This window comes from Rhamphochromis longiceps, linkage group LG6, assembly GCF_057381845.1.
Source record: "Rhamphochromis longiceps isolate RC_006_pf linkage group LG6, R_longiceps_female_GT1.1, whole genome shotgun sequence".
NCBI lineage: Eukaryota > Metazoa > Chordata > Actinopteri > Cichliformes > Cichlidae > Rhamphochromis > Rhamphochromis longiceps.
In genome coordinates, this window is record NC_140562.1 from 26,488,711 (window position 1) to 26,511,922 (window position 23,212).

The 23,212-nt window shown below is 41.6% G+C and overlaps 1 protein-coding gene across 1 annotated transcript in view; it reads right to left on the reverse strand.

The window, feature by feature from the left end:
• klhl5 (kelch-like family member 5) overlaps positions 1–22,967 on the reverse strand; it is a 35,642-nt gene extending 12,675 nt beyond the window's left edge. Inside the window, exons 1-5 of the mRNA XM_085409943.1 lie at positions 22,205–22,967; positions 14,857–15,045; positions 5,263–5,399; positions 3,565–3,761; positions 2,084–2,296 (exon numbers count right to left, since the gene is read on the reverse strand). Coding sequence (XP_085266069.1) covers positions 2,084–2,296; positions 3,565–3,761; positions 5,263–5,399; positions 14,857–15,045; positions 22,205–22,815 — 1,347 coding nt within the window. The 5' untranslated portion in view covers positions 22,816–22,967. The remainder of the gene's footprint in view (positions 1–2,083; positions 2,297–3,564; positions 3,762–5,262; positions 5,400–14,856; positions 15,046–22,204) is intronic.
• Between the last annotated feature and the right edge of the window lie 245 nt (positions 22,968–23,212).

Genomic DNA, 23,212 nt, shown 5'->3' on the forward strand with positions numbered 1-23,212 from the left:
ACATACAGGTTAAGTTCATTGAAAGGTCATATAGTATGGCTGGAAACAAACGCATACACACACACACACACACACACACACACACACACACACACACACACACACACACACACACACACACACACACACACACACACACACACACACTTCATATTCCTGCTTAAGAATGTCACGTGTATTTGTAATTGCATATTCTTGTATGTGACAATAAAAAGGGCTGTAGCAAAGGAATCAGTTGAAGTGAGCTGAGTTCAGGTGAAGGAATCTTTTCCTCAACTTTGGCTGACACAGAGAGCACATTCTTGCCTTGTTTTGTCGTGCAGTTGAGTGTCTTGTGTTCCAGCGGGGTTTGTGCCTAGATAAACCCAACAGATGAAGACACCCACGTAGGCTTCAGGTGCCAACATGCTCCATCAGACCTGCTTGTCGGTTGTCATCCTGCCTAAAAGCGCTAAATTTCCACTGGTCACAGATATTGTACAAGCTGTCATACAGCTGTTTGGTGTGTACCGTCAGGCTGATGCACTTCTGAGGAGATTCGATGAAGAATATATATGTGAATGTGTATGAGTGGGAACAGGGATCGGGAATTAAAACATTTCATCTGGTGAATTGACATCCTCTTGATGAATAATAACATGGTGGCCTAGATAGAGAGCTAACTAATTGGCTGATGAATATTGATCGGTTGTCTGTGTGAGGTTTATGTTTCACTCTATTGGCATTTCACAGCTCGTGAGGATCCTGAATGCTGGCTTATTTGTCATTTTGTCATGGTGGCGGTGGGGGAGGAGCTGTCACACATGATACACTGTTAAAGGTAAAAATCAACCCTTGGCTCTGTGCCTCTTCTGCTCTGTTGCCACTCTGCTGCTTTACCCCTCTGCCATCCATCTTCTTCCCTGGTTACATGTTACAGCTACTTGTGATTTCAGCTGACCGGGGCGAAGCCATATATCTGAGCTGTTCATGCTATAAAGTGCCAAAGAACAAAAACAGGGCGATGTATAGATGCTGACAGAGATAATGGAAAGACCTGAGGGGGGACAGAGGGAAATTGTTGATAAGGGAGATGAAGAGAACAGATAATTTAGCTGCAGTTACGAGAGATATCACAGTTAATTAAGGTTTTAAAAAGTGTGTGTCTGATTATGCCTGTAGCCCTGGGCAGTAAGTGAAGTTCTGCTTAGCATAAAAACTTCTGAGCATTACAGTATAAGTCAGATACCTGCCACACATACTAGACAGCACATAGAGCTATGACACACCTGACAGAGTAATGGTTATGGTCCCCAGCTGTCTGAAGAGGACAGTGAGACAGAGAGACAGGTTATAACCAAGAGGCCCGAGAGGAGAGAAAAAAAGGACGAGTTAAATTTGGCCAGCACACCGTCAGGGGGGAGACAGATGCACACTCCAACCGTGTACTTTGCTGTTACACATATGAGGACATAAGCATCTTTGACATCTCCCAAAATAAAATCAATAAAATATTCATGCAGTTCTAGCTTTGAAAAGCAAAGACTAATGCAGCACGCTGAGTGAAATGGTCAACAACACAATATAAACACAATGTGCTCTTTGTTAGCTAACAGCGATTAATATATTTTTATTCGAAGAAACCCATGAAGCGCCGCACATCGAGACATGTCGTGTTCACGGCTAAATCTGGTTGACCAGTTGTTAGCCTTTAAACAGACACGTCTAATTGTCTGTGTATGTCTAAATTTGATTCGAAAGCAAAATGTATTTTTTTAACTATAAAATTCATGTTTACCCATTGAGCAATTTTCTTTTGTTTGGAGATCTAAAAGGTCTAAATTTTGTTAGGAAACGCTTGTGATCAAACAGTAACACATCTAATCAAAGTACACAGAGCAGCATTATCCGATGTTTACGCCTTTGATAAGCTTATGCAATGTTAAGTTTATTCCCTTTCAGAGCTGCCGGGTCTACTTATTAATGCAACTCTGATAATTAATTGAATTTTCACCAGGATCTCTGTATTGTGCATCTGTTTGTTAAATCTTACCATTTTAATTTTCTTGGTAACCAGTGACATTTACCTCTTTGACGCTCTCACCTGTGGTTGCAGCAGCGGGAGTCTGATATGAGCCAGCAGCTGGGGTAGGTGGCGTTGTCGAGTGGAAGCGTCATGACGGACCCAGGTTAGTAAAGACGTAACCACGGTTTCCTCATCCGGCACGTTAATCTCATCAGATGTGAGGAGCCTTTCCATCTCCTCCACTGGTAGTAGGAGGAACTCCTGGCCTCCAACCACCTCCAGAAAGTGCTCCTGGGGGTGCAAAGAAGGTTAGAGTAAAACTGAAGGATGGATGAGATGGACTGGAAGAGAAAGACAGAAGTGGGGGGAGGGGGTTAGAATAGATGAATAATGCATTGCAAAAAAAAAGAAAAAGAAGAAGAACAGCAGAGAGGATTTGAGAGGAGAGAGAAAAGGGATTAAGGGTTTGAAGAATACAAGTGGAGGGAGGAAAAAAGAGGAGGAAATTACAGCTTGAGAAAGGTCAGATAAAAATTGAGAGGAAAAGCTGCAAAAGGGGATCTGGATGAGAAAATATGAGATCTATTGAGTCACAAGACGGGAAGAGATGATGTGACAAAAATTAATGAGTGTAATCGGTTAATCTGACAGTTATTTGCTAAATGAACTGATTAATTGCTTAGTCTATTTGCAGCTCCTTAAATTGCAGATTTCCCTGCGTGTTTTTGTCAAACAGTCCAACAAGCTACAGCTGATCACAATCTTGTGAAAGCTTATTTCTCATTAGATGTAAAAAAAAAAAAAAAAAAAACTCTCAACATATTTCTACCATCTGTAAAATTAAAAGAAAAAACAGAGAAAAAAATGTGACCTGAATAAAAAGGTAGGAATCTAAGCAGTGTCGAAGTCATTCTTGTTTAGCTCTTACACAAAGACTGCAATAATCCTGTAAGTTTTGTGAGTCTGAACGTGTGTTTGAGAGTGAATTACAGACACTGACAGTCACACCCAAAGAAAGCCACCTTTATGACATAATTACCCGAGATTAAACCTTAACAATAATCCACTTACAGAGAACTGGAGAGAAAAAGAGAGGAACAGTACTACAGACAGAGACAGACACGCAGAGTGACGCTGGATGAAAAATGAGGCATGTAAAAAAAAAAAACACCACACAAAAAAACAAGAGAACAAGAAAAAGAATAATCAAGTCGATGAAGGAGCTATTTCACCGTCACCATAGCAACTCTGTGCAGAAAAACAGCCATTGTGGCAATAATGATTGTGGTGCTGTGTGAATGAGGAGCCAATTTGTTACCAAGAATAAGATGAAGGCTGGGGGTGACTGGAGTCTTACTGAATAAAGCTGTACTGAGGTTAAAGGTGAAAGAATCCTCTTAATTGTTTTTACATGTCACTGTTAAAGACTTGCAATCTACCTAGATCTGCAACATCATTTCCAGCACTGCGTTTCCCAAAGCAGTCTTTTCATTCATTTTCGTGTGGTGATTCTACAAGCAGGGGAGGTATACAAAGATGTGAACTGGCTTTGTACCCACCATGGTGTAGGCGTGAGCAGCCCGATGCAGGTCATGGCAGCCCTGAGCATCAGCATAGGAGCGGATGCCGAGACAGTTGGATGGGTGGAGCTGCTTCATGAGGAAGGAACAGCAAGCCTGAACTACAGATGACAACTGCAGCAGGCAGGAGGCTGACAACAGAGACTCAATGGTGTCTTCCCTCAACTCAAGACGGCCTGGATGACATGAAGGGAAGAGCAGAGGAGCAAGATGGTGAAGAAAGAGAATTTAAAACGTCATAAAAACATGGAAATAATGAGACTTAATGTTATTTAAGAGATCTGCAGTACTGCAACAAGATCACGTGTGTTCATCTTTTTAAAAAGAGAATAATCATTAAATATTTAGTTAACATAGAAAATGTAAAGGCAGCTAGAAAAGACTTCCTGGAGATCTTAGCCATTAATAGATGTTGAGCTCACAGTAATGTTGGTGCTTGTTTGCATAATTTAGATCTTGCAGAGTACTGTACAGGACCTGGTCTGTTAATCCTAGCATGTCTTCATACTCTCTGTAATGGAGTATACAACGGACTAACCACACAGTTTACTTTTGCATTTTGCATGTATATTTTGTATATTGTATTGATGCATTCATATTTGTATATACTGATGCTGGAGCACAATTTCTAGATGGTGATGAGATGATGATCATTTCCACCCCCCAAAAGGAGGATAAGCCACAGAAGGTCATTGCTGAAAAGACTGGCTACTCAAGAGTACTGAGAGGAAAGGTGTGGAATGAAGAGGTGCACAAGCAACAGGGATGAGTGCAGTTTGAGGAGAGAAAAGTTGATTGAAGAACTTTGAACAGCTTCACAAGGAGTGGACTGAAGCTAGTGTCAATGCATCAGGATGCACCGCACACTGAAGTCTTGAGAAGACTGCAGCAACTGTCTGCAGCATTTCTAATGTGAAGGCACCACAGCCCTCTACGAGGAGGTTTTAGAGCACTTCAAGCATCCATCTGCTGACAGGCTTTATGGAGATGCTGTTTTCCTTTTCCTGCAGGACTCCGAATCTGCCAACAGTGCCAAAACTACTACCAAACTATGAACTATGAAGAATGTACACACAGCGTTCAGATCATCTTCATCTAGACAACAGGTTGTATGTACTGAACTAGAGATAATGAATATTTACTGGAAGTGAAATATTCTAAGAATACTGGGTGTTATGAGATCTATCATCAAAAATAAAAGCAGAGTACTGCAGTATAAATATATAAATAGAGAATTTGGTGCATTTGTCGACAATTTAATGTTTTTTTAAAATTCCAAAATCATGAAAAAAGAAGTGGCCATGTATCCGTAAAGAGTAACGTGAACATAGAGTTAAGTGATAAAAGCTGATGTCAATGCCCACCCACATCCGCTAATGGCACAGCAGCATATTTGCAAATTTCTATGCTTTTGCCTCTGCAAGCCACTTTGCAACCCGCTTCCAGTCCAGCTCCTCCTTCTTATGGTATGTAACTGAACTGATGGCATGCATGCTGTCACTGATGTCTGTTCTGTTCTATGCTGTAGGTTTGTCTTGCTGCTATTCAGTGCATGCACATGGAAGAGAACCACACAGCCAAGCACTATTTACTACAGAGAAGAAAAAAAACAATAATTCCTTCTTAAAGATCATCCTGTTTTTCTAAAAAGAAAAAGGGAAGTTGACCACTATATACCTGTGTATGCATATTGCACCAGGACCCACAATGCATCAGGGTCTACACCCTCCATCTTCACCTCGTCCTGCTTGGCTTCCCGCACATCACTGGTGAACATTGCAGCAAAGTAGTCAGACACAGATGAGAGGACAAGCCTGTGAGGAGAGAGTGTCAGGGATCAGCCACAGAAGACGGATGGCTGTAATGGAGCAACAGAAAAAGTTCACTTTGACCTCGCTGACAGGATTGGGTCAGAACACAGATCAGAAAAGAGAAAGAAGAGGCACAACAAAACCATCTGAAGAATGAAACAGGAGGAGAAACCTTAAGGAATAAAAATAAATAAAGCTTGTTGCATTGTCAAACAGCATATGCCTTTGGTTAAAAACAATCCCCTCAACTTTCTGAAACTTCCAATCTGATATTAACATACAGCCACAGTAAAAGCCTAAATGTCCCAATCGACTGATTTGTCTCTTTTAACCTCTTTACGTTAAGTGTTAAAGTGTACAGGAATAAGGAAATTGGTCAGACTTCAGCACCAGGTGAGATTTCTGCAGCAGTTAGGAATGTAAAGGTCTCATTATATAATCTCCTTTTAAAAATGAAGGTCGCTGAAAGACCTTTATATTAGAGATGGAAAAAAATGAGTTAGAAACCAGTGTGTGCAGAAAATGGTAAAGAAAAAAAAGTAATTATTTCATCAGTAGAGATTAAAAAAGACACCTAGTGTCCCCTGACCTTCAGTGTAAAAACATACTTTATCAACCATCCATTTAAAAAAACAAATGATGCAGAGCCTGAGATCTTTAAAGAAACATAAATGCTATTTCAACAACATTCAGCCAGATTTCTGTCTAAGAAAGAAGAGATGGCAGCTACAACTTTTCAAAGAAATACACAGTAATAAGACTAACCCTAACCCTAACCCTAATAAGACTGTAAAACCTAACTCATGATGATTCAGACCTCTGGCTTGGAAGATTCTCTCATGATCCATTCTTAATGACTTGCCACACAATCCTTCTATCGTACTGCCAGATCCAGTCAAAAGTGAAGCCCTCCTCTGCAATGCTATCCAGTGTGCTCAGTTGGGCCTTGCTTGACACCCCTCATTTATATAGTATACATTAATTCAAGATGTAACTTTACTCTTTGAATAAGATATGTGTTTAATTTACCCACTGCTAGTTTCTTAATCTTTTTGCACACACTCATACCCCTTGGTTAAAAAAAGGAGAACAGAAACATGAGCAAATCTAGTGATGAGATAAAGGAAGAAGAAAGAAGACAGAAAGAAAAGAAGGGGAAATTTGATTATAATAAGACAAGGTTAATGTAAAATTTATTGGCAGGAAAGTCTGAGGAAGAAGTTAGCTAGTGTAATGGAAAGAAAGTGAGATGAAGGACAGAGTGAAATTATCTTAAGGTCACTTGTAAGAAGACAGTTAATTAATTCCATTCTGCAACAATCCATTAACCTTTCGTGCCACTGTTAAGTTACACACAGGCACACAAACATCTAGGCATTACAACAGCACTCGTTGGTGAATATTTACTTCCTGCTAGAGATGCCTTTGCACATGAAACCTCCAAGGAAGGATGCAAAATGCCATTGACATATATTTTTGATATCTGATCTAAATGTATCTGAGTAAAAGGCTCCCGAGTAAACCTTTTGAGGTGCAGCAACTAGTCAGTTTAACTGATTAACGTAAAAATAATTCGGAACGTTTGTTCAAGCAAAGTCCCAAACATGACCTGAATGATGACATAAACTTGTGACTCATATTAACATGTTAAACTGGCTTTGTTTGTGGCTACTTGAACATGAGTGTGTGCATGCACTGAATGTGTATAGTCTCATTACTGAGTGTGACACTGGGACCTTGACAGATAGCCTGAAGCAGAGAAGAGCTGTGTGAGCGTGTGTGCAAGTGCGTGTGTGTTTATTGTGCAGACAAAGATGTCAAAAATACACTACAGTCAGCAGGAAGTCATTCTGCCAGTATTCTAGTCAGGTATCTTCCCCCCCCCAATCCCTCTCTCCCTGGTGCACACACACAAACATGTTCCCTTAATTTTTCATGGGTCTCTGTCTGACTAGCTGTGAGCGACACAGGCTGTATACAGCACTGGGTTATTTGCACACAAACACAAATGCACTGCACTGAAGACAGAGACAAGACAGGCAGTGTGTCAACGTGTAATGGAAAGAGCAGAGAGAAGACAAAATGCCAGAGTGGAGAGAGCAGGAAACAGACGAGTTGGACTCAGGAAAGGAGGGCAAGCGCTGGAAACTGAACAGTGTGTCTGTTTGTGTTTCAGTGTGGATGTGATGCTCGGTATAGAGACACAGTAGTGGAAAAACAGAGAGGGGAAAATAACAAGCAGGTCGTGAGAAAGACTTGCTTGGATACTGCAACTTTTTGCAGTATCTCTGAAATACAGAGTTAGAAGAGAAGGACCTTTAACTGATAGCTTTGCTGCCAGTCCAGGGATTTCCTAAATCCATTTTGGGGCTTTTTACCTGGAACAGTTTTGTTAATTGGGTCTTCATTAGCTCATGTGTATTGGTCATATATTTTATCAGATGGTAGGAAAAGCACAGATTTCTTCCATATATTGCTGTAATTGATTTTAAAGTATGTGCACTACCTATGGTTACCCCTCAAAACTCCATTCCCAGCCAAAGCCTTGAAATTTAGTACAGACTTTAGTACAGAGAATAAATCCTAATGGTACGTATGGTTTGAACCATCAGATTTACTACACACATTCACATCACACTTGGGTTAAGCTGAAAAAAAATATCAGTCTATTACATTTTCAGCTATAGCAACAACACACTACAATACTCTGAGCAGGACCCATTGTGAACTGTCACATCCTCTGCAGAGCAAACAGACCTGGGTGGTTCATATAAGAAAAAAGCTCCTGGAAGTGGCTGTGCATTGCCCTTTAACAGAGGGGCTGAGGTTAACCAGATGTACACTGGCAAAACCCACTAGTTAGTTTTCTTCATCAAAGTCTTTATTCTTGTAAAACCAACCTTATAAACCCGCTGTTAAAGTTCAGCTCATAGCTGATTCTATTGGCTCTTCTAAAGGGCCCTACAGTCTATTATCCCCCGCAGTGTATCAGCAAAACTGAAGACTCTTGGTCTTGCAGTAATGGAAACAATGAACCGCAGCGCACCTACCTATCAGTCGATATACAGTGATGGTAAAAAAAAGAAAAAGAAAAAACAAAAGGTAATGGTATACTTAATAAAAATCGGTGAAGGCAGCGCTTAGAGAAGTAGGTACAAAAATAGATTTGCAACATAATGTGCTGCCACAGAGACTAAAAGGTACAACTGTGCTCAACATATTTATGCATTCACAGAGTTTTGGGTTGGGTTTTCCTCAAAGTGCACTGTTTGCAACAAACTCCGCAAGAGATAAGCAGCTACACGCAGTACAAGTAGCCTACTCAGCGTGTACACTGCATTTGTCTGTTTACATGTAAGATAAAGAGAGAGAGAGGGAGTGTATATTTTAGTCCCAGAAAAGCACTTTTATCCTACACATATAACAAAATCAATCCCTAACAAAACAACCACTTTCAAACAAAGATGTCGTACTCCTACCGCTTGGCACACACACACACACACACACACACACACACACACACACACACACACACACACACACACACACACACACACACACACACACACACACACACACTTGAGACAAACGAACACTCAAATACTTCAGACGCCAACACACTCTTTCACATGCAGCATTAAGATTCTCCTACAGCAGGGTCTTTTGTTTGTCACCATCTGTGCCTGGAGGACTAAATCAAATGAGGCAGAAGAGGAAGGCGAGAAAGAGAGAAAAGAAGCCTTTCTGCTGGTGGAGGGCCACTTTTCTGTCTCATCCCTGCAGATGGACCCTGCTGCTTCGCCAGTGGCCATATGCCCAGGGAGTAACATCGGCGGTGCAGTGGAGGCATGTGACTGATGCATGGTTCAAACAGACTCTGGTACATATGGTACAGAGGTACTATAAAAATAAATCCTAGGAGCACGACTGTGGTTCTGCTGTTTGTGAGAGATTCTTTCCAAACATCCTGCGTGTGCAGTATATGTGTCATCGTGCCCGTGTGTTCATGCGTGAGTGTAGATGCACGTGTTCAGATGTTGTGGTGCATGTGTCAGCACTTCATTCGGGAGTTAATTATAACGCTGCTGCATGTATGTGATAGTAGAATCACTATTTCCAGCTGCTGTATTGTTTTTGCCTTGTGAGTCTGTGTGTGCGTGACCTGGAGAAAAACTGAAGTGGGATCAAAATTAGTTCTGAGCACCTTGGCAGGTGTTCATGTCTGTCTGTTGACAAATTTTATTAAGCAGATGACACATCGATTTCCCCCCCCCCCCCCCCCCCCCCTTTTTTTGGCCGAGGCTCTTGTCTCTCTCTCTTTATTTATTTATTTTTAAAACGCTGTTTCTTTTCAACTGTTTTTTGTATTGAACAGTCCAAAAAAACTATTCAGGCTATCACTCTCGTCCTCTACAGCTTTATATTAGCACTATTCTTTAAGCTAAGCTACTATAGAGTGACTGTGCCAGCCCTTAGGCTCATGATGTCCTGGACACTGTCTGTTCTTTTAAAAATATTGACTGTCTTTACAGCTCAGATTTTGGCATGAAGATCAATCTCGGGATCATGACTTTTTGGTGGTAAAATAATTCAAACCAAAAAGAGTTATATTAATAACTAAACACTTTTAGGATGGTGTCATTTGATGCACTCTCTTGGCTGAAGTTTTGTCTGTTTTCAGTGTCTTCTTCATATATATGATGGCACTTGTACCTTTAGGTGTTGTGCTTTACTGACCGACTTTCAATGTATTTTTTTTAATCACGAGAATTCTTATCATCTGCCCTTAATCTTTTAAAAGAGATAGACTGGGATGATTTATTTATATTAGCATACATATTGATATACTATATTTTTCGGACCATCGGTGCACCGGATTATAAAACGCACGGTCGATGAATGGGTCTGTTTTTATACATAAAGCCACCGGATTATAAGGCGCATTAAGTGAAACAAAACAGTCAGATAAGTCAAACTTTACTCAACTCATTCTTCTTGCTTCCTCCACTTCCGTACCATTGATTCATTAATGTTGAATCCTCTCGCAGCTGCTCTATTCCCATGTTGTTGCAGTATATTAATGACTAACCTCATCTTGTGGTTGGATTATCTCCGTTGTTCTCCTGACTGAAGTTTGGTCTGTTTACAGCATCCTGCCATGCAATTGCATTTGTCAAAAACCATCGGGAACCCTCACGTTTAATTAGTTAGTGGTTCATCCTCCAGCTTCACTGTGTTATGCTTTGTGTTATGCTAACATAGCTGTGTCGCTAGCGATCACATAGCACAGCATTATATACCAGGTAGCCTAACTTCAGTAACCCTATAAACGTCACTACTGTTCAGTTTCCTGTCTTCATTTATGTTGGAAGTGGTAGCAGAGCTGTACGTTTTAATTTTTTCAGAAATCTCTCAATAAGAACATGGTATATCATGTTTAGGTAACTAGTGAAACTAGCGAGCTAACTTCCTGCTAACTTCTAACTCTGTTAAATTGAATAAATTCTGTTTTCATGGATACCTAGATGTTAAACGTAATTGTTAAACCTGGTGAAGCAGCAACGCTGATCATTTTATTAAAGTTAAAAGAATATAGACAGTTTTTAACTCTCAGTGTGCTGGACTGCTCGTTTGACTTTGGGACCTGAAGGGACGGAGTTTTGGACCCAGATTACTCTGAGTTTGCGAGGCTCCTGACTACAGTAGCCGTAATGCTCCGACAATCCATCAAGTGGTGCGGCTTCATAGCTTACCAAGGTCGTACTACATTTTTTCACAGATGTTTGAGCGCCGTGTACCACATAGAATCGGTTCGAGGTCAGTAAGCACAACCAGAATTCAAACATAAGGCACACCGGATTGTAAGGCGAACTGACAATTTTTGAGAAAATTAAAGGATTTTAAGTGCGCCTTATAGTGTGGAAAGTACGGTAATACAGGGGTCTTAAACTCGCAACCCAGGGGCCACTTGCAGCCCACATCACCCCTACGTGTATGTTGACATGAAGAAATATAAAGCAATCTGGCGCCTGAAGTTACTTTTTTTGCTAGGGAGGATTTGTTTGTTGTTGAGTTCAATGTTAAAATAAGTTCTTTATGAAGCAAAAAATTATTTAATATGAAGGCAACATGAGCAGAGAGTACAAACATGTTGAGGGATTAGCTCTGTTAGTTCAGCGATTCATGTGTAAAGAAAACAATTTTCACTAGCAGTCAAAAACTAATGTGTACAGTTATGTCTGCATTTTTATGTTGTTAAATATGAACAAAATTATAGCAGAAGTGATGCCATGTGTCTGGCTAAAAAGAGAGTACTAATTTGTTTATTTGGTAGTTCAATGAAGGCTTCAGTTAGTTAAGAATGGGGGGGGGGGGGGGGGGGGGTTTAATCTTTTTATACAATATTAGAAATTTTAAAAAACAAACAAAACACTACATTTTCGCAAATATTAGTGGGTGTTTTCTTGTTTGTTTGTTTGTTTGTTTGTTTTTTGTACTACATGAGCACTAAAGCGGCCCTCCAATGAGATGACAGTGCCAACAGTGCAAGTTTGAGACAGCTGATATAATAAAAAAAACACAATGATAGCAAGCCATGAAGTGGCAGAACATTACATTTCATCTAGCCTAAAGCTGCGTCCACACAGGGAGAGATTCACAGCGATGTGGCGAGCAGAAACCATAGAAAGTGAAAAAACTACTCTGAAGTTGGTTATGTTGGCTCACAGAAAATCTGGCGTGGTGTGCATGTTTAAATATAGGCTCCAGCGCCGTTCCATTGGTTTATCTAGTTTATCTGTTCTTTTCCAACAAAAAAATCTAACCAAATCCCAGTACTATCATATGGAGCCCCTCTGATGACATGGTCCAAAAAAATACTACTTCGTGGGCACGAAATGGGAATAACGTGCCCACGAAATACTTATTTGTGGCAGGCACCTTCAGGCCTGGTGGGTGTGGTCCTGCCAGCTGACCGGTCACACCCAAGGATCCTCACACACACCTGGCACCAATCAAGCCTCGTCGGAGGAGCTACAAAGCAGTGTGGCTGAGAGCTCCTCAACGCTGGATCGTTGAGTGACTACCCTTCAGTGTTCCCAGCAAAATCAGTGAGTGCGAGTCTGTCGCTTTGTAGTTGTGTGTTAACGGCTTCCTCTGTGGATTTTCCAGCAGGAGTGCGGGAACGGGAGAGCAGCGAGCAGAACTTTCACGGGAGCGGAGACACGGAGCAAGAGCACTGAGAAGGAGACACGGCACTGGACTTGGAAACGCACAGGGATTTATTATTGTGTATTGTTTACTTCACTGTAAATAAACACACTGCATTAATCGCACGGAGTTCCGCATTTTGAGTCCTTCCCCACACACCCACGGTCTGCCACGCAGACCATGACAAAAGTAAAACTCAATCATTCTGTCTCTGGCCATGGTGTATAGGTTTAGCCTACTCTTATGCTTATGTCTCTATACGCAGCTGTCCAGGAATTGTATCAATGTGATGTGCGCACGAAATACTATTTCGTGTGGCCACGAAATATTTCGTGGCCACAAATAAGTATTTCGTGGGCACGTTATGCTATTTCGAGGGCACAAAGTAGTATTTTGTGGCCACAGTTTATTTATTTTTTGGACCATGTCATCAGAGGGGCTCCGTACTATCATGCTACTGAAAGGATTAAATAAATTAGGATATTGATTTATAGCACTAACGCATCCACTATCTTTGTAATGCCATTATCTTTAAAGGTAACAGTGGAGAGATCAAGTGTAACACAAAACACACATTCAAGTAGTAAAATTCCTTTACACTGTATAGTAATCAGTTAATTAAAAGGTTGAGCAGAGTCTTAACTTGAAAGGTTTGTTGTTCCCAGTGTGGTGATAAGGAGGTCAGGCCAAAAGGGCGGAGTTTTATAATGGCCACGAAATCAAACTGTCAGCTTCACAGCCATACACAACGACTGAATGGCTCCCTGTGTGTGCAGCTTAACTTTAATGCTATTTGGATTTTCATCTTCCTTTACACCCACTGTTATAGAAGACTTTTATGTGTGTTTACAAATATTTCAGCTGGAGTGCAGATAAAATACTCACTTTCGTCAAGTTGAAATAATTTGCACACTTTAACCTTTGTGTTCCTTCAGTTTTTTATTTTTGGGAACTAAGGGAAGTCTTTGAGCACAAGACTTATTACAGACTTCAGAAACAGTCACCACTCCTTAAAGAGATCCACATACAAAGACAGGCGTGGGCTGACTATTACTACTAAGTGCTTTTTTAAATAATGTAATCATTTACTGTAATAATGCAGTAATGACAGCCGGCTACTCATTGATCAGAGCATCAGCATTTCAATTTGATTTACTCTTGTAAGGATTTTGAACTTATTACAGAAACCATCATCAGGCTCTGGGAAATCATTATCATTATTAATCACAAACAAAACTAACAAATTTTACAAAGGTTACACTTTATATCCCAAAAGTTTGATTGTGTTCATCTGGACGTAGCGTTTTCAGTGGGAGAAATGTTTCGTCATTCATCCAAGTGACTTTTCCCCAACCTTATGAACAGTACATTTACACAATGACTGAAACTAGCCCACTGAGTGAACAATGGGCTGTGAGGTCAGTTCCTTGATCACTTACACTTTATAATACAGCCTGTGACTAAGGGCACTATTGGAACTTCCATATATTTTATTTGAAATTACAATGTAATTATATTTAAATGCACATACTTAAAGGTAGCTACACTAGAATAAGGTAAGTCATTTTTTTTCTTTACAGAAAACTAATAAATAATTATACTGTAACTAAATTTAAGTACTAGTGTACAATTTCACTGTCCTTTTGCAGAAAAACAAACAATATTTTACATTTTACAGAGTGGATCTTGGCTTTTTACATCTTTATATAATATTCATTATGTTGATGTGGAGGATCGATATTCTATTATTCAATTATTCTTGTATTTTACCATTATAAGTGTGATAAGGATCGTTCTTCCCTTCTATATTAAAAATAAATAACAAATAATAATAAATACCATCAGAATTTGCAGGCTTATGTGACCTTGATGATGGAAACAAAGTCTAACTTCATTTTTGTTTTTTCACAACCATTATTAGATACAACTTTCAAAATGAGTGTCGTTTCCTGTAAAATACCTAGAAGTCATGTACTACCTAAAATTACTTATACATTGCTTAAATTAAAAATTAACTCATAGTATTATTATTTATTGTAGCATATCTACTTTAAGTATTTGTAAGTAAATAGAATTACACTGTAATTTCAAATACAGTACACTAAAGATCCATTCAATTGCAGGGGAATTACGCTCTTAATTGCAAACCGCATTACAAAGTGTTACCGAATGTAGTAGTAATGACAATAACCATTAGCATCACAGCCTTTGCTGTCCGTGTATTAGAATTTTAGTGCTCCTTTGCTCCTACCTGTGAGCAGGTATTCGCCTCTCCCCAGCCACCAGTATGACATCACAAAGCTGTCTAGTCCGCAGGTAGCCCTCCATCTTGCGGAAGGTGACATCAGCATGGGACAGAGCGGTAAACATGCACTCCTCCGGACACGCGCACTGCTCCATTGACACACATGAGGACAGCGTGGCACTACTGTTAGACGTCCTGCGCCCACACAATGGCACACAGACAAGGACAAACATCCAACAAACACACACGGACAAAGACAGAAAGAGAAAGAGACAGTAACTTTCAGTGGATTTATTGGTGAACAAAGAGACAGAGGTGTGAAGAGAGCTACACCAGCTGTTCTGAGTCATCTAATGTACCCTCTTTGTATGTCGCCAGGAGCAGACAAAAGATCTTTAATGGTTCAATTACTAGGAGTAAATGGCCAGATAAATTTAGCCCTCTTTAAAGAAAATCTGCCAATTAAATAGCTATGGGAGCTAAGCCCATAGGATATGCAGTAATTTACTCTGCTCCCTAATGGCAACCAGTTTCCTTGCATTTATACCAACAACAGGAGACAGAGCAGAGTTTAGGACCAGGAAGGCTTCGACATTACTGTTGAGTTTATTTGTGCATGCGTGTTTGTCAGAGATGAGCTACCCTGTGAATTACCAGCCATCATGACTCCCAAACCAGCATTTAATTTATGTGAGCCAGTGCTGTACTTCCATTTTTAATTTAACAGCAGAAGAGGCAGGACTGGCCCTGCAGCACAAAGACATAAAAATAAACTGATACTCCAAGGATAATATGAATTCAACTCCACAGTCAGGAGAGAACTCACACTCTTTTAGTGAAGTGTGTGTGTGTGTGTGTGTGTGTGTGTGTGTGTGTGTGTGTGTGTGTGTGTGTGTGTGTGTGTGTGTGTGTGTGTGCTCAAAGCTCAAGCTGTTTCAAGTCAAACTGTCTTAAATTGCAATTTTTCACTTGCATGTTCTACCAGGATTGAATAAAGAGAAAGGTAGAAAGAGATACACAGACATAAATTGTGGAAAAGGTGTTACAAAATGTGACTTTTGTACAAAACAATTTAGAGATTGGATTATTTACTCAGAAATCATTGTCACGTATTGGTGTAGCATGTTAAAAAAAACTATCACTTGGCACTTGAAGTTGCTATACATATTTCCCGATCCATATTTTTTTATACATGTTTGCACATAAATAAATACAGACAGACATTTCCTCTGAATTTCTTTGTGAGATGAAAATGTTTTACAGCACTGACATTAAATATAGGATTCATTAGCTCAAAAGAATGTGTAGTTAAAATTTTTTTTTTTTTTAGTACTGGGGAATTACCACCTGACCATGAATTTTTACATGGTTATTTGTGTTCACTGTTTTAGATTTTCCATCCTACAGCTTTTACTGTTTTGTGTTGAGTCCCAATAGTCTTATCTGTTTTCCTCAGACATAGCAGGCAACTGTTTTGAGCACGGCAACCTCCAAAGGTCCTGTATACAACATAGACTGTATATTAAAAAGATGGATGCATCCTTTTCTTTCTGTTTATGGGTATACACATTTTCCGTTGAGATGCTTTTCTACAGACAAAATCTGCATCTTAATTAAAAGTGTATTTTTGTTCCCCCACCCAACTCAGAAAGGGCATTTTAGGCAGTGACTAAGCATGTATACATAATTGATGCATGCACAATACAGGAGAAGAGACCGTTTTACTGTTACTTTATGAACTTCCCTCTTATTTTTAGCCTTTTAATAAACAGAAATGTAGACTGAGTAAATGAAAACAAAACCAATACTCATGGTTAAAAAAAGAGATTTATTACAAAGTTTATGACTTTTCTTTGGCTCTTTCGGGGTGGAAAAAGAAAAACTCCTTTGCTTAGGAAAACTAATATCAGAGTGATGCACCTTGCTGAAAAGCTCACACTAGGGCTGTGTCAAGTCATCCTGTCCGTGATTATACCACCACAGATTTTTACATCATATCAGAATATCAGTGATATAGCAACACCACACCCTCACGTTCCCTAGCAAGCCTGGCAACGACACAATACCAGGCATGCTTGAGAGTGAGAGCAGGTTAGCTCCCCGATGACGGTTTAGTAACTAAAAAGAGAAGAAAGCTACTTCAACAACCTCCAACAAAAGCAGCACACTTTGCTTGCTTGCTTCTTGCTAAAGGTGTAAACGACAAATTTGCTTCATAGTTTGAGGCATCATCGAGTACAACCAGACTACAAAGGCTCGGCTGGAGGAGGATGTGCTAGCAACAGCTGATGTGCAACCCAGTGGATGGAAATGGTGCAACAGAAGCGCTTTAAGTAGCTGGTTAAATAGCTCGACCCAAGATACAACATCCCAGAAAGAAACTACATTTCAGTTTAAACTGTATTATGTGACAATACTGTGCAGACTCCTGAAAACTTCCAAGGTTAAGTAATAAGTTGCCAGCAGCAAATCTAATGCTGTTGCTGCTGGCATCTTGTCATAAATATAATTATTGCAAATTTCCTTGAAATAATGTGATGAAAATTTGAGGATATATCACCCACCCCTAGCTAGTCCTAGCTAAAAAACAAAGAAACAAAAAACTTAAGGATTCAAAACAATAGTCTACAAACTGGAGTGTGACCCCAGAGTGGCTACAGCCACCTTCAATATACTGTCTATCGCCTGCTCAGCATCAAACCTAATAACCTGCTACTGCATATAATGAGGCTGTTGCAAATATTCTTAATGTGATTATAATTGAATATAAAAATAAATTAGAACATTTGTGTGTGAAAATGAAATCTGTTGTGGAAAATAAAATCAACATTACCACTTTTTGTCTCCCGAGTGACACAGAAAGCAAAGCTGGCTTTCCACCTTTAGATACAACGCTGCCGAGGGGTTAACGGCGCATCCAGGAGAGTGAGAGCAGTGAATGATTTATCCTACCTTAATTAGGGAACATAAGTGGACAGATGTGAGCTGAACAACTGAGGGTCAGTGTTGTTAAGTTCTAACATTCATCTAGTTGTCATTTTCTTCCTTAAAAAAAAGTTCTTTTGTTTTAGCAACTTTTCTCCATTCTCCAGCTGCTTCCATTTTCACACCGGATACTCTTCCTGATGCAATCCCCATGGGATCTGATTCTCCTCTCGAAATCAGGATCTTTTGCTTGTTAGGCGAATGTGTGAACCACTCCATATGGAGCCAGGCTGTTTCTATGTCTAACACTTTGTAATAACGGTGAGCTAACAACATATATAAGCCAGCTTAATAGTTAGTGCTTGTGTCTATAAAAATGTCTTAAAAATACAAAACTCTCAGATGCTCAAGCCCGACAAGGATCTAGAGAGACTGGAGATGTAACACAAGATTTAATGGCTCAACTCTGTTTGGGTTTTTGATAGCCCTAACATAATGAACCATTTTTCTAGCTAAAGACTCTTTATTTATCAATAACCGGCAGATTTACATTTATGTGGACAGAAAAGCGACCTCTTAAGCGGAGGTCCGCACCTGCTTGATGTTAGAGCAGGCATAACAAGGTCACCGTTTCAAACCAAGTTAATGCAAGCTTAGGTCTTACGAGATAAGAACTCATTTGTGACTTTAATGAACAAACTCTCACTCTGTTTAAAAAAAAGAAAATAATGTGCACCTGGTGCGTTTATGCACATATTTAGTATAATCACGTGATTAGGAATGGGTATCGTTTAGGTTTTATCCGATACCAGTACCAAACCGGTACTTTTGAAACGGTGCCGGTGCTTAAACAGTGCTCGAACTGGTGCTTAAAGAATGGAAAACACAAAATTGGTCCAAAAACCTCTCATGTTCAGCTGTTTTTTTGTAAAAAGATAACAATGTTAGACTTTTCTGCAGCTATGGGGCATATATGGCATCACTCTTGGCTGGAAGCAGTGCTTAATCAATGGAGAAAAAACAAACTTTGTCCAAAAACCTCTCATGTTTAGCTGTTTTCCACTTTTTCTTTGGTCATTTTAGCCTTTTTGGTCAGGGTGAAGGGAGTATGTGCCATCAAATAAGAAGACAGCCGCATGTAACTACGACTGTGTTTGCTAGTTCACCTTACATGCATTAATGTAATAACATGGTTAGCCTACTCAACGTAAATTACACACGAACAACATTAAGCTACTCACGTGGAGAAGAACGGCTGCTGCTGCCATCATCATCCTCATCATTTCTGCTACACTGGCAGGGCTAGGGGCCAGGACTCTAATCTTCGGGTTTTTGGGGGATGTTGCTAACTCCGGGTCCGATAACAGGCACCACACCCGCAGTAGAGGTGCACGATGTGAGGTCTCGCAGCAAGCTATCAATTACGGCACATTTCTCGGCTTTTAACAAAACGCTATGCGTCGCCAGGTGTTTCATCAGATTCGAGGAGTTACCTCCTTTGCACAGTATCACCTTAAAGCACTTGTTGCTGGCTGCTGAGTTTGCATCTTTTACTGAGAAGTACAGCCAGACTTTGACCACTTCGCTTTGGGCATTTTTAATCTGTAGCTCTGCTCTAAAAGAACGTACGTACCTGGGCCCGCCTACTATCCTTGCAAAGGTAAAATGATTGGCTGGAATCCAAAGTGTATGACATCTCAGGGGAAAAAAAGCACCGAAATAAAGCACCGAAATGTGTGCTGCTTTTCGGTCTGGTTACTACCGTTTATGTCAGAATGGCACCGGATACCGGTACCCATCCCTACATGTGATACAGCCAGGCTCATCTCTGCCTATGTGCATTCTCTCTCTGTCCTGTTCCAACTTTCATATCTCCAACTAATCTCATTACTCACTCTCTTCATTCCACCTCATCCCAACATTAATCTTTGCCTCAATTTTCTCCCTCTTTCCTATCCCGTTCCAACCCTCCAAGGAGGCTTTTTGGCTGGCTTTCCTGCTCTCTAGCATGTGCATGTGTGTGTGTGTGGATGTGTGTCTGTAGACGAATGGTGTGGCTAAATACTGCCAGAGGAGACGGCTTTGAAGTAGGGGAACGCTGCCTTCCAGTCCCCTTAACTGAGCCTGGCAACCACTCAATATGGACAGAGAGAGAAAGGAGGAAGAGAGAGTGTGTGTCTAGGGCAAATCAACACCATGAAGCCAGATTTTTTAAACCCCCGCACCAGGCAAGGGCACTCGCCCAACTGTCATTGGGTGTCTCTCTCCCAGCCTCTTTAATACGCTCACTTCCCAACACATTAGCAAGGGAAAAAAAGAAGGGGTGGAGGGGGAGGGCAATGAGTGGCCAGGGGTGGGCAGAGATGAATGTGGGACAGGAGGAGAAAAAGGGTAAGTAAGGGAGGTACACCAGGATTAAACGAGGGAAAGCTGGGTGGGGTGTGAAAGTGAAAAGGAGAGGAGGAGATGAGTGGAGCCGAGCAGTGCCTTCAGTCGCTCTGGGATTCTGTGCGCGTCCCTTCCCATGATCCCATTTGGGATTCTGCCACCCGTGTTTTGGAGTATCACACTGTACACAGGAGCTCTCTGAGGATGAATCGCACAGAGAAACACACAAACAAACCCCCACACACCACAAAACAAACATGCTGAAAAGCTACACATGTATGCAGCATACACTAATGTCTGGGTTGGTATGGCAACAATAATGTGTGCAAGGACATGGCTTCGTCCGTATACGTTTCCATTCAGACTCGTGCAGTGAAAATTTTCTCTGCCTGTGTTAACGAGGCATGTGCGTGTGTGTGCGTGCTTGTGTTACTATTAGGCAGAAGTAATTTGCCGTGTAAGCGCCGCCGGACTACCATCGTCACTGAAGATACGACATTAAGCCTTGCATAACAATGGGTATTTTTAAGACCTCAGTTTTCTCCTTCACAAGCAGAAACATACACGTTTGCGGTGAAAACAAGTTCATGAAGAGACATCAAAGATGAATCGGTTTTTAAAAAAATAGGTATATCAACTTTGGCTCTGATGAAAGCTGTGTGTGCACACATGTGCGTGCATTGTTTCCAATGAACCTTTTATATTTTCTGAGGTGTATGGGGAACACGGAGTACGATAGAAGGCTACCAGACGCATTTTGCCTGTATAGTAAACACACCTAAAGAAGCTGCCTAAACATTGCCCGTATTTTACAACTGCATCACAATAATATAAGTGTGGTTAGGACATCCTAATTACCCTGTTTTCCTATCTCCAAGGCAACTATTAATTAAATGGCTTTTTCACACCACTACAGCTGGATGGTCACACAGATGCAACACACTTCTTTCCGCATGTGAACACAAGCATGCAGAACCCTAAGGATTAAGAATAAAAGCCTTCGACTCTGATGCTGAAAACAAAACAATACAAATGTCAAGTGCAGTATGCAGCAACATGCAGAGCTCAGCCCTAGAGTCATATTGTAAATGACTCTGAAAATCCCATAAGCACAAGAGTGAATTTCTGTTTGTGTTTGCATGCATCGTCTAATAACAGAGCCTGACTGGTGAAGTGTTATTAGTTGGTTGGAGGGAGAAGTCAGTGCACCACACCCAAATGTACTCAGCCCTCACCTTCTCTATCCATCTTTCCATCTGTCTGCATGTTGAGAGTGGTGAGAGCATGCTGTCTGAACAGCCTTCTTATTCTATTAACTCATCAGGGGGGAATTCAGCTTCCATAGACCCTGTGTGCGCCAGAGATCAAAAGGAACAACAATAAAGAAAATAAATGATAAATGGCCTGTATTTGTATAGCACTTTTTCTAGTCCCTAAGGACTCCAAAGCGCTTTACACAACCTGTCATCCACCCATTCACACACCGGTGATGGCAAGCTACAGTGTAGCCACAGCCACCCTGCGGCGCACTGACAGAGGCGAGGCTGCCGGACACTGGCGCCAGCGGGCCCTCTGACCACCACCAGTAGGCAACGGGTGAAGTGTCTTGCCCAAGGACACAACGACCGAAACTGTCCAAGCCGGGTCTCGAACCGGCAACCTTCCGATTACAAGGCGAACTCCCAACTCTTGAGCCATGATTGCGAATAAATTCACATCTTCTATTTAATTGTATTTCTTCCTTTTGAGCTATTGTACTTGTTTAAGCCATTTCATTTGTCGTTAATGTTTGGCCTACTATAACACATGATTCCAACGTAAATGAAAGTAGATCCCATCTTAACAACGCACTAGACTGCAAACAGCCCAACTAGAAGAATTACAGCTTGCCAAATGCTCTTCTGATAAGTTGAACACCGAGGAGTTCTTGTTTAAACTTTTCAGGGAAGTGTGCGTCTTTCACACAACTAAGTGCAGAAATTCTGCTCACAACTTTCACCTGAAAAGTCAGAAACTGCCAACAGCATCCCCCTACTACTACCTGCAAGAGCTGGAGTCTGTTTCCGGGTGGTTGTTGTTCTCCTCGTTGCATGCTGCTGCCGCCACCGCTGCTGTCGCCGCCGCCGCCTCCTCCTCCTCAACCCCGGGGGGCTCGGACACCAGCTGGGGTGCAGGGGCCTCCCCGGGGGGCTCCATGCTCGTCACGGGGCGAGAGCGACGTTGAGGCGGCGGGGAGACCCAGGACAGCGCTGCGGAGGAGCTTCGGCACTCTGGCTGGCTGAACGAGCGGGGACAGGAGCTCCCCGTCGCTCCAGCTGCCGCTCCTCCCGGACCGCCCCGACTCCCAGCCGGATCAGCAAACTTTCTGCTGCTGCCGTTACACAGGTTAGACCCAGCGCTGCCACTGGCCACCAGACCGCCGTGACTCCCCGCACTGGGGTTTACGCTGTTTGAATTCGAGTTGCTAGAGCCGCTAACTGAGGGTCCGTCTCCGGAGCTGCCGCCCGCTCTCCTGCCGGGGAAGTAGTCTCCTAGCGGCGGGGAGTGAGGCGGAGGGACCGCGGGGTGACCGAACCACCTCCATCGGATTCTCAGGATCTGCTTCACATCGAACTCCTTCCGCGAGGAAGAGCCCGAGCCGCTACTCGACATTCCAGGGCTCGACACGAGGAAATGGCGGGGAAGATCCCGTGCCGCTCTGCCGTTAAAACTGTACACTGCACTGCACGCGCGTCTCTCCTGGCAACCGCACGCCCGGTAACCGCGACTGGAGGAGTGAGCTGAATATAGCGGAGTATACAGACACACAAAGAGAGAGAGGGAGAGAGGAGGAGGAGATCTACTCTTAAGAGCCAGAGCATTTCAAGTAACCACAAACATCTGCCACAAGGACACGTTCATGTCACAGCTCTGCCAAATGACACAGAGCTGAAAGAGAGTGGACCATCACCATCACCGTCTTTTTCCCCGTCATTACTCAACAGACCAGACAATCAGTCGATATTAATTAATAGGAGATGGAAGCCAGCAGACAGGCAGTTTGTTGTGC